The sequence below is a fragment of the Myxine glutinosa genome, chromosome 2, assembly GCF_964187855.1.
Source record: "Myxine glutinosa chromosome 2, kmMyxGlut1.1, whole genome shotgun sequence".
Taxonomy (NCBI): domain Eukaryota; kingdom Metazoa; phylum Chordata; class Myxini; order Myxiniformes; family Myxinidae; genus Myxine; species Myxine glutinosa.
Window position 1 is genome coordinate 108,741,045 of NC_136262.1, and position 12,954 is coordinate 108,753,998.

Here is a 12,954-nt window from a genome sequence, read left to right on the forward strand (position 1 = left end):
GAATTCCCCTTGGAAATCAGGACGTCGTCGGTGACTGTCAGTCAAGAAGGAGTTAGGCTGAACCTAAATCGGACATGCGTGCACACTCATGCACCCACATATACACACACACACGTTTGTACACACCCATCATGCACACTCATGCACCCACATATACACTGTCATTCAACAAGTCCTCAATCAAGTCGATACTCATCCTGAGCTTTGGTAAGAACGGAATGTTCCTTTTGAAATTCATAAAGTGTTTCCTGTTTATTGAGGAAATTTAAGATTCATCCAACATTCATTTAATAGCTTGTTTATCTATATAACATAATACATTATAGAGATGGGCACTCATTTTGTTGAATTTCTCATCACCTTCATCCATTAGGTCAGGTGTACATCATGACAAGCTCATGATGGACAAACACTGTATTTATTATAAGGAAACAACTAATTTGAAGCAGTGTAAAAAGATTAAATGTAGTTATACATTATTAATAATATAAAAATATATAAAGTAAGCTGTACATACCTGTCTGCCTACGGAATTCCATAATCATCCCCCCCACCCCCCATCCAAGACATGTTAGCCAAGAAGTCGTCTTCAGACAAGTCCTCAGACAGCAGGTTTTTAATCTCATTCCCATCTTTCGTGAGAAGTGTATGTTCCTTTTGGAGTTGGATAAGAACGGGAGAGGGATAAAAATATTAAAATTAAAAATTACAATCAAACTTTGGGCTAAACAAATTAAAGTCAAACTATGGCAAAAATGTTGTACATATCGGATTTTTTGGTACACTCAGTCGAGGCTCGAGTAGGAGCTAACACATAGAGCATACAATACAATAAAGGGAGCATGAGACAAGAGGTTAAGTGGGGGTCGGGGTCGGGGGGAAGGAAGCACACCAACAGTAAAGAACAGGGACATCGGGAGATCTGTGGAGGGAGAGGGCTGGGCAGGGTACATGGATAAACAAGATGGACACTACAAGGACTTTCAGGAAAGAAATTGGAATTTGAAGGAGGGGGATCTAAAGTGGATTAACGGGGGTAGAAAAGATCGAGGTTTTGGATGGGGGAAGATAAGAGATGGTGGTGAACAGCTGTTTTGAAAACCTGGAGGGAGGAGAGGGATTGAAGAGAGTGTGGGAGCTTGTTGCAGAGGTGGAAAAAAGGTCAGGTCAGGCAGGTATGGGAGCAGCGCCGGAGCAGCGCGTCACCGCATGCAATTTCCGATGGTATTCCAAGGGCCTCTGTCTGGCCATCCCCCATGCTGATGCTTGGCCCATCCCTATCTCCTTGAGATGCCGATGAACCTGCTGCAACCATGAGGCACGCGGTCAGCCCGTTGGCCTCATCCACTCACGAGGCTCACTTGCTGAGAGTATCTGGTGAGATGGATCAGAGTCCGAAAAACCAGCCACATGTCCATACAGCCGCAGCTGACGCTCACGGACCATACAGGTAACAAATCTCATCTGAGTCTCTCTCAGCAACCGTTCGTTGGACAGAAAGTCCGACCAGCGATTGCCAAGGATTCTCCGAAGAGACTTGGTTCCGAAGGAGTTAAGTCTCATTCTCTGGCCCTTGGTAAGGGTCCAAGTCATGCATCTGTAGAGCAAGACTTGTAGCACCAAGGACTTAAAGGCTCTGACTTTCGTCCTCCTGCATAGATACCAACAGCGCCACACCCATGAACCAGGGAATCCATGACTCCCCAGGTCCGACCAAGACGTCGATCAACCTCTGGCTCACAACATGCGGAGACATGAATAACACTGCCAAGGTAAATGAATCTCTTCGTGACCTCAACATCTTCGCCGCAAACAGGCACAGACAAGACAGCAGCCGGACAAAAGAGGCATTACAGAGTGAAGGTGAGCAGAGAGTCTTGATTTTGGCAGTTTTACCAGAAGAGGGTTGCTGGCAGATCTTGTGCGTCTTGCAGGAATATTTGGGGGACAGAGCACAGACAGAGCAGTGGGAGCAAGGCCAGAGAGGAGTCGGTAGAAGACAGAAAGACCATCAAACTGCCTGCGGTGAGTGAGTGAAATGCCCTCAAAATCAGCTTCATCGCGGGAGATTCCAATGATTCTGAAAGCTTTGGTTTCAACAGCGTGAAGCCAAGCTAGGTGTGAGGCAGGTGCACCAGCCCATCGGGGAGAGCAGTACTCCATCAAGCTGCGGAGGAATGCTTTGTATGTGGTGAGGAGTTCAGTTGTGCCAAGGAAGGACTTCACATGACGGAGGATGCCCAGACGGCGAATGACTTTGGAGGCCAGCTTGGAAATGTGGTTTTCCCAGGAAAGATCATGGCAGATAGTGAGACTCAAAAGCTTGAGTGACAGAACTTCTTCGACAGGATTGTTGAGAAAGTAGATGGGAGGGTTTTCCAGATGGTCTTTATGCAAAGACATAGTGAGAGTGTGAGATTTGTCAGTATTGAAAGACATGTTCCACTTGTTTGATCAGTCTGTGATTTTGTCCAGGTCTGCAGAGAGTGAAGAGACTGCCGCCTGCCGATCTGAGGGTTGAGATATGGAGCTGCAGAGAGTGGAGTCATCAGAAAAGAGATAGAGAGGATTTTCCAGAGTTGGAGAGATCATTAATGAAGACCAGAAAAAACAGGGCCCAGAACACTGTCTTGGGGAACTCCAGCCTGGACAGGAAGGGAAGATGAGAGAAATCCATTTAGAGTCATATGTTGACTACAACATGAGAGGAAGTCCGCAAGCCTTGCATGGATATTTCTATGGATACCATAGGAGGAGAGTTTGGTAAGCAGTACGGGGTGCCAGTCCGTATCCAAGACACAGGATATGCCAAAAAAGACAGCTCTGATTTCCTGTTTAGCATTGAGGACCTCCATCCATGTTGATACAGCAGAAGCAGCATGTCCCGAGTAGAATGACCTGGTCTGAAACCAAATTGATGATCTGAGATCAAGCCATTGGAGAAGAGGAAGGATTTAATGTCAGAAGTAATGATGGATTCCATGACTTTGCTGATGATTGGGAGCAGGCTGATTGGTCTGTAGTTGCAAGGATCTGTTTTTGCACCTTTTTTGGGTAAAGCGGTAATGTTGGCTGATTTCCAAGCAGGTGGCAGGTGACCTTGAGCAAAAAATATGGTGAAGAGAACAGATAAAGGGTGAGATAGAGTGGTGGAGCAGGATTTTAGGACCCGTGGGCTGATGCCGTCTGGTCCAGTTGCAGAATCGTAGTGGAGGTTTGACAGAAACTTCTCCGCCTTGTCAGGAGAGAAGGACAGAGTCCAGGAGCAGCTGCGTACACTGAGTAAGGTGTGTACAGAGACCGATGGGTTTTGGGACACAAGATTTTGAGGCAAGCACAGAGTTGAGGCATTCAGCTTTTTCATGGGCGGTGTCGGCTGTGTTGCTGTTTGAGGTAAGGGAGGGGATGGAGGGGGAACAAACACCAGAAACAGATTTGACAAGACACCACCAGGATTTGGAGGGAGACAGGTTTAAGATTTCAGTCTTGAGTGTCGACAGGTATTGTTTCCTTGCTCTCCTGAGGGTAGACACACACTTGTTCTGAGCTTTATGGAAGGAACTGAGATTACCTTCACAGTTGGATTTGCCTTCCAGGATGCAAAGGCAAGTTGTTTCATGGCAACTTCCTCACCACAAGATTCAGTGTACCATGGATGGGAGGAAGGGTAAGACAACTGTTAAATGTATGACAACTGATAGGGGTATGACAACGAGATGTGATAATTCTGTTCACGAGATAGAGTAAATTTCATTGGAAGAATTCCCTGGATGGGTTGATGTCAGAAGCAGTAGAGATGGGAGACCAGTTTAGATGTTTTATGGCTGCTTGAAGACCGTCCCAGTCGACCTGAGTGGAATGCCAGACTCGTCGATGCTGAGGAGGCTCTCTGAGAATGGCCAGAGTGATATTCACTTTAACAAGGAAATAATCAGATGAATCGATTGGAGCAGAAGAAGAACAGCAGACATTTGCAGGGACGTTCGTCATAACCAAGTCTAGAAGTGATGATTTACCATTGACTGAGATCCGGGTCAGGAAATTGACAGATTGTGTCAGTCCCAGTTGGTCGCAGAAGTACTTTGCTGAGGTGCCGTGGATGGTGTGAGAGGTACCCACAACCAGCCAGCTGGCATGGTGACAGTTGAAATCACCAGATATGAGGAGGAGAGAGATGGGATGAGTGGATAGAAGTTGATCCATGTTGTAAGACGGCAAGATGTAAATTGAGTCATCACTGTTTGGTGGATGGTACAACACACATATGAACAAAAGGTGGGAGTGGAGGGGAAGGTGTAGCCAGAGGTACTCATGGGGTAGATTAGTGAGATTAGGGTACTCAGCCAGAGTGAGAAAGAGTTTTTTTTAAATGTACAGTGTAACTCCACCGCCAGGACGAGGCTCAGGTCTATCATACTGAAGGAGGGATTAACCAGGGAGAGATACGAATGAGTCATGGACGTCGTGAAGGATGAAAGTTTATGGTAAGCAGATTAAGTCTGGTTTGTGCGAAGCAACCTGTATGGAGAGGTCGTTCAGGTTTGAGCGAAGGCCCTGGATGTTTGAGGTCCATACCGTTAAGGAAGAAGGAGGGGGAGTATCAAGTATAAGAGAGGGGAGGGCTGGGGAGGGTAAGATGAGGGAGGATAGGAGGAAGTAGGGAGAGTTGTTGACAGTGTGTCAGAGATTTCATAAGAGCAAGGAGAGAGGGCAGGGTGAGGAGGACAAAAGGCTTTGTGGTGATGGGATGAGGCACAGTGAGGCGTAATATGAGGGGGGGCAGAGGGAAGTCGAGGATTGGAGGAGGTGGAGGAATGAGTTTGAAGAGAGAGGAAAGGGGGAGGAGGCAGCTTTGTGGATGAGTTAAGAGGCAACTTTGAGGAGGAGGCGTGAGTGGGGAGATTTGAAAGGGAGGGATGAGGGTGGAGTTTTGAAAGTTTAGAAGGATTAATACAAACAAGGCCGAAAGTCTAGCAGCTGCGTAGCCGGGCTTGTTCGATACTTTAGTTGAGGAGGATAGTGTATGACCTAGTTGGGGATACCAGTTTGCAAATAAAGTAGGTATTAATATTTTTTGAAGTACTGTAAGTCTCTAAGCTGTCTGTCACCTGGAAATGAGGAGATTGCTTTGAGGCACTTTGGAGTCACGACAAAGGGATTGCAGTGTTGCAATTATATTTACTATACTATTTATTAACGTTATTCATATTACTAGGGCATGCCCGTACTATATATACTGTATATCTAAAATTATATCCCCCCCCTCTATTTACATGAAATGGTTTGGTCCAAAGCGAACGGCTTGCGAGTACGGTGACAATCCCCCCCCTCTATTTACATGAAATGGTTTGGTCCAAAGCGAACGGCTTGCGGAGTTTGGTAAAGAAATCGCCATAGCGTGCACAAACGCGCAGGAAAGCGAAAGAATCGCAAATTAGTTTTAAAACATAGTTTAACGCCAACATAGCGGCAACATAGTTTGCCAACGTGAAATAAATGAATACGCTCTCAAATGTGCCGTCCGAGGCAGAGTCTGTTCGCCACGTTCGGCACACGTGATAACTCGCTGCTCTCTGATTGGTTGAATCGTTTTTTGGACATAGCTCGGTAACTACTTGTCCGATTAATATGAAACCTTGAAAAGGCACATCCTCGGGTCCCCAGCAATATACCTGGCAAGTTTAAAGTATATCGGACCCGTGGTTGTCGAGAAACAGCGGTCACAGACATACAGACATACAGAGATTACTGGAATTATAGATAGATTACGAAAACGATACAGCTGTATTAAGAATCCTGGGCTAATTTGGCCGAAGCAGCCTGAAGGTGAGCCATGAAGGCATGAAGCCTAAGGCCTATACGCAGTGTCGTTGAAAGACCCGTAACGCCTATGCTCGCAATATTTGATGATCATTCTAACAATCCGTTTATTTGTGTTTCACACTGAATGAAAAACGTAAAGGTAGATATAGCATGGCGATTGTGATTATATGACAGATTCGACAATATGTTCAGCCTGAACGGCATATAAATCAAAATGGCGGTGGGTGGAGTCAACCGACATACGCCTGCTGTAATGACATCACAGACGCAATCACATCACATCACCCCTATCATGTGACCAGATACTCAGCTCTGATTAGTATACGTTTGTGAGGGACATACATACATCTATCTATAATTCCAGTAATCTCTGTACGTCTGTACGTTTGTACGTCTGTACGTTTGTCTGTGACCGCTGTTTCTCGACAACCACGGGTCCGATATACTTTTAACTTGCCAGGTATATTGCTGGGGACCCGAGGATGTGCCTTTTCAAGGTTTCATATTAATCGGACAATTACTTACCGAGCTATGTCCAAAAAACGATTCAACCAATCAGAGAGCAGCGAACGATCGCGTGTGCCGAACGTGGAGGACACACTCTGCCTCGGATGGCACATTTGAGAGCGTATTCATTTATTTCACGTTTGCAAACTATGTTGGCGTTAAACTATGTTTTAAAACTAATAAAACCGAATTTGCGATTCATTCGCTTTCCTGCGCGTTTGTGCACGCGATGGCGATTTCTTTACCAAACTCCGGAAGCCGTTCGCTTTGGACCAAACCATTGCATGTAAATAGAGGGGGGGGATTGTCACCGTACTCGCAAGCCGTTCGCTTTGGACCAAACCATTTCATGTAAATAGAGGGGGGGGATATAATTTTAGATATAGATATAGTACGGGCAATGCCCTAGTACAGACAAACACTGTTATAGACGGTTTTGCCCTGCGCAGCCGTAAAAACATTGCATACCTGTCCGTCCAACACAGCTTCAAATAGTCCTTTGTTGCGCCTTGCTTTGAGTAAAGAACCTCATCAGGAAATTCTTCAAGAGGCGTTTTTATTCCATGTATTTCAAATCCATGAGCAGCGAAACAGGTGATGGAGGATTTACTTGTCTGCCCCAATCTCACGTTTCATACTCTCTCAGAGCATTCCAAGGCCTCACAGTTAATCATGAATCTATGACTAATGCTCCTTGCATACACAGCAACCTATCCACTTGTTGCGGATGACTCATATAAATTAATCAGTCATTGAAATGTGAAGACGAGTTCAGACAGGTGTGAAGAGGTTAGTGTCCCTTTTAATTCGTAAAAAAAACGAATTCTTATTTCAAATGACTACATCGTTACATCCTTGTGAAGGTTACATGATTTTAGCATTTTGGGTGGGGGGAGGTCACAATGGGAGGGGGGCACCGGTCACAATGGGACTTTGGATCCCAATGTATTAAAGGCCTTTTTATACTCCCTGAGAGCATTCCACTTTATTTATGAAGGTTATATGATCACATAATCATCTGGGATGCTTTGGGGTTTGTCGGGAAAAGTGTCCCAGAAGTGTCATTTTCACCCTACTCCTGATATTATTGACATATGTTGTTGTTCACACGTTATATTCACACATTATATAAGACATACATGATACTATCCATACGTGATGTAATCGACACATATATGGGATGCTAATTATGATACAACGCACAAAATATATTTTATCCAATGGTGATGTTATCAAACAGGTGATATTATCCACACATGATAGAGTGCACATGATGTTATCCACATATGGTTATCTGCTCATGGTATGATCCACACGTGATTTAACGAAACATATCATTTTAACGAAACATGCGTAACAAGGACAGTACTCGGTAGAGTGCATACACATCCGCCATCCGGAACAATTTACGTTTTGGATCGCAATGATAAGTCAAATCTGGATTTGGATCTGAACAAAAATCCAATCAGCTTGTTCCTGTCACCTAACCAACTCATCCACCAAGTTTCGTCCAAATCCGTCCACAACTTTATGAAATATCATGCTATATATCATTTTTGGCCCCATCATTGGTGAAAAATCACTTAAAATTTTAAATAATTCTCGTATCCGGATCCAGGTCTGGCACTTTAGCAAAATTAAATAATTTCTTCCTTGTCACACATCCAACATGTCCACCAAATCTCGTCTGAACGTGTCCATAACTCTTTCAGATATCCTGCTCACAGACAAACAGTCATGTCTGATACCTAACCCCTGTCTACCTTCGCTGGTGGAGGTAACAAACATTACTGTCTGTGTTTACAATTCCTAATAAGACTTATTGTTTAGTCTTCATCTCCAATCCTCGCCTTCCTCTTCTCCATGTGATCTTTTATTCCATTTTCATCATGACCAAAGGCTCGTGCAGGGTGTTGTGTACACATATTACGTACATGTCAAAGCCATTAGTTGACATCATTGCATTTTTTTCATGAATCACATGGGCGAGGCCATGAACAAACACACATGGTATATGAGTTTTGAACCTGGGGCCTCTCCTTGATGTTCTGGTGGTTCAGATAAGAACACAAAAAACAATCTTCTTCAAACAACCATTTCAGCTTTTCATTTCTGTATCATTTTCTTTCTGAAGACCAGCTGAGTGTTAATCCAATCACCACAGCACTGTTCTGGAGACTTCCATTACGTATTATGTTCATTGATATTTGGTCACATGACCTATATAAGTTCGTTTTGCACAGAGCTTGTACATTGTAAACATTCATGCACATTTTTGTTCAGGTTTATTTTATCGAGAATTGCTGATGAGGGAAAATAAGCCCGGCTTCTGGATAGGCGGCTCCGGCTGATGTTTAACCAATGGCCTCCATAAAAATCCCAAAGCATTTGAGTGGCTGGGCAGAAGCTCCTGGGGATGAGGCGACACTATGGTTTGCGCATGCGCAGGATTTTTTTTTTTTTATCCACTGGAGATCGGATGGGAGTGCATGTCACGCTCTACATGTTTTTGATTTAAATTCCCAATCACAATGGGCCTTCAGGTTTTCTTTGGTTTGCATTAGCAGAAACATTTGTTTGTGTGTCAGAAACGCCTTTGTTTCTTGGGAATTATGCTGTTTTACCAAGTGAGACATAATCTGTAGCTGATGCTTACCTTTGATGTCAGGAGGTATTATTCGTATATTCGTATATACATATACATTACATATACATATACATATACATACACTTTTTTTTCTTTTTTTTTTTAAAGAAAGAAGGCACTGCCAACCAAAAAGTGAAAAACTAGTTCTACTCCGCAATCTTGAGCAAGAGCAGACCCGGTCTCAGGCAACGTTTCACCTGCTTCACAGCAGGCTTCCTCAGGCCGGGTCTGCTCTTATTACTTATCATCATCATACTGAAATACGCCATTTGGCATCTGTCTGTCTGATGACTTTTTGACTGCGATACATTCCGTCGTTACTTATCCAATCTCAACCGAACTTGACAGGATGACTAAGGGTTACACAATGAATGTTGTAGCACATTCATTTGCCCCCCTCCCCAAAGGGGTTTCCTCGCCGAGCGGGTTTTCCCCGCCATTGCCGTCAATGGGGTTGCGTGTTGAGGTGTATATCCATGTTTAATTAGCTTTATCGTGGCGTTTTTCCAATGCTGCTTCTAATAACAAAACTAACAATAATAGCATAATATTAATGTTATTACTAAATAATATCCCACCTCCCCAAGGGAGTTTGTCTCCTTGAACAAACGTCGAGTCAACGTTTATAAATAGCTTATCATGGCGTTTTTGTGGGAGCAACGACCCAACGGCCTCCACCAGAAGTCAAAATATTATAAACCACAAACACATATGATTTGCTTTTTAAACAGTCGTTAATGCTCTTTATAACACTAAATAAAGAAATTTGGAGGAATCCCAACATCCGTGAGGTAAGTTTTATGTACAGAACTGGGTGAAGATCTACTGTAATCTATATACCCCACAAGGGTTGGGTTAAAAACCTGACCCTTGCTGTTGCTACCGTGGCAATATTCGTTGTGAAATTTTGAAACTCGCTTCTGCTGTTCAACATAAAACTGAAAGGGAGGAAGCCCAGGTTGTGCTCATTTGCCAAGTAGCTAGCTCGCGCTTGCCAAGCTAGCCATTCACTGGTGGAGGTAACATCCCCACTGGTGGAGGCAAAACAAGTACCAAGTTTGTAAATCAAGAGTCTCGGCCAAGCCAGCCATTCTTTAATTGTTTTGGAGTGTTTGCTCGAATGCTTCAACCAAATGGCGATCTCTCCACAAGAAACTTGGTAAATGAACACACCCAATATTCTTGAGACCCGACCATAGATCGACTGTAATCTATATACCCCAAAGAGGAATGACACTTCCTGCCGCTCCCGTAGTGAGCGAGTGTACTAGTTTACTCAAATCTGCTGAGTAGATCAAATTTTTACTTTTTGGTTGGAAGCGCCTTCTTTCTTTAAAAAAAAAAAAAAAAAAAAAAGTATGTATGTATGTATGTATATATATATATATATATATATATATACATACATACATTTTTTATTTTTTATATATATATATATATATATATATATATATATATATATATATATATATATATATATATATATATATATATTAGTGGGGGGGCCAATGTAGCAGATTGAAATGCCCGGTGAAATTGCTTGTTAATTTTTGGACACTGGTTGGGCTGTCTTTAGGGATGATATAAGTTCTAGAAAAAATATGTCTCCAATTGTTTCAAGTTCTTTATGGCGGCCATTTTGGATTTTCAAAATGGCGGATGTCGAAAACGTAAAATTCCATTATCTTGGCTTCTAAATGACCTAGAGTTTCGATTCTGGTGTCCAGTTGTACATTTTTGGGGATAGAGAATTGAATGAAACCTTCTTTAATAACCTACAAGGGATAAAAATAGGTTTTTATGGCACAGCCGAACCAGTGTCCAAAATCTAACTTAATGCACATCTATCTTAATTGTTATTTGTTATTTGTATGTTCCAGATTCGTGACCCTGAGCTATGATGGAGCCAAAAAGCAAGAAAACCAAGAAAGAAACTGATTTCACACTTTGCATTCAGTGCCAGGATCCCCAAGGTGCACTAGTGACTGAGCCAGCACTGGGCTCATATGCAAAGTTTCTCCAGTTCATCCAGGAGAGGGCACGATATGGTGATGCCGACTTCAAACAGATCAGCGAACGATTAAGCTGTTTCACTGCCACTGACTTGAGGAACAATAAAGCAAAGTGGCACCGGGCATGTTATGGATCTACATGCAACACTGCTCACCTGGAGCGTGCTAGAGTTCGCCACCAGAAAGCCTGCGAACATGGCGACACCCAGCATCTTCATAAGAGGTGTGGACGTCCTTCTTCTGCACCTGCCGCTGCAAGTACCTCAGGTTCTACGCAAGACGAGACTCTTCGCTTCACACGTTCATCATCAACTCCATTCAACAGAGACCTTTGTTTCTTCTGTCAAGAGGTCACTAAGGAAAGTGTACATGTTGTATGCACGTTCAACGCAGGTAAACAGCTGAAGAAAGCTGTTGAAGAAGGCAGCAACCACAAGTGGAAAGTTCAGCTGAGTGCTGCCATCAGTGCACATGATGCTCATGCGATCGACGTCAAGTATCATCTCCCATGCTGGGTGCAGAATGTCCAACGTGCTCCCAAGAGTGGGACATCAAGTGATGACAAAGAACACATACTGCAAGAAACTAATGTTATCAAAATAGCCGCAGACATTGAGTTTGTCAGCCTTGTTCGCTCTCTACTCCAAGCTGGTGAAATTCTCAACATGTCTGACCTGAAGTCGGTTTACTCCAGGATTCTTGACAATAATGGTGTGCACAATGTCCCATCACCTACTACCCAAGGCATGAAGGAGAAAATCAACTCTCACATTGATGACGTTCACTTCATGAAACCAAAACGTCGAAACGAGTCAGACTGTGTATTCTCCACTGCCGTGCGTGATGCAGCTGTCGAAGATGCAATGACGAAGACAAATGAAAAAAACATCGAACAACTGTTTGAGAGTGCCTCTGTTCTCCGCAGTGCCATTGCTTGTCAGAACAAGCACCCATGGCAATTTGAAGGAGAAATGAACACTGATGATGCTGAAAAGCATGTACCCAAAGTACTCTATGCTTTCCTCCGCTGGCTACTGGAAGGACCAGCCACGAGCATTGAGCCAGAGACTATGCGCTCAGCCACTATTCATCGAGATGTTATAACCATCAGTCAGAACATCATGTACGGCTACAAGTCAAAACGCCAAGTCACGTACAAGCCCAAAGAGCCAGATGCACCATTCCGCCATCGCTTAGAATGGCCACAGCAGCTTGCCGTTGCCATTGTAGTCCATCAGTCCACCAGAAACAAGAAGCTTCTGGATTTCCTGCATGGGTTCGGTCTGTCTGTTGATTATAGTCGGATCTTGCGGTTGGAGACACAGCTGGCCAACTCAGTCATAGAGTCTACGACAGAACAGGGTGTATACTTTCCAAGAACCATGCGCATAGGGACGTTTGTCTTCTTTGCAGTGGACAACAGTGACTTCAATGAAGACACACCTGATGGGAAGCGGACACTCCATGCTACAGCCTGGGCACTCTACCAACGACGGGAACATGCACCCTCCACAGATGAACATAGAACACTGACACTACATGACCGAAAGGCCAGACACCGCTCACTCAAGGTTCTGACTGCTCCAGACTTTGTTCCTTGCCAAGCACCAAACAAACAATCTGCCACAGGTACCACGTATAGCTTCAAGACACGGTCAAACCCAGATGTCACCAAGCCGTACTCTGCGACGGACACAGTGTGGCTACTTTCACGCACAATCATGCGAACAGCTGAAGCTGAGGACGTACAAGACGACATCATCCCACCAGATGACCAGCTGCAAGCTGCAGAACCCCAGCATGCTGACCCTGTTGGGTCACTCGTCCACGATCCAAAACAACCACCTGGCAGTAGGATCAAGCATCACGATATCCCAACTTGGACAGCCTACAACTCACTGCTCTCCTCTTCGAAGCCTCTGACAGAGGTCAACGCCCTGCCATTGGTAGCAGCACCAGCCCATG

General features: G+C 44.1%; 1 protein-coding gene across 1 annotated transcript in view; it reads left to right on the plus strand.

Moving 5' to 3' along the window:
* The window catches only part of LOC144890862 (uncharacterized), an 812,162-nt gene extending 800,294 nt beyond the window's left edge, over window positions 1-11,868 (plus strand). The window contains exon 2 of the mRNA XM_078772762.1: window positions 10,858-11,868. Within this exon, the coding sequence (XP_078628888.1) occupies window positions 10,858-10,878 (21 nt within the window). The 3' untranslated portion in view covers window positions 10,879-11,868. The remainder of the gene's footprint in view (window positions 1-10,857) is intronic.
* The last annotated feature ends 1,086 nt before the right edge of the window (window positions 11,869-12,954 follow it).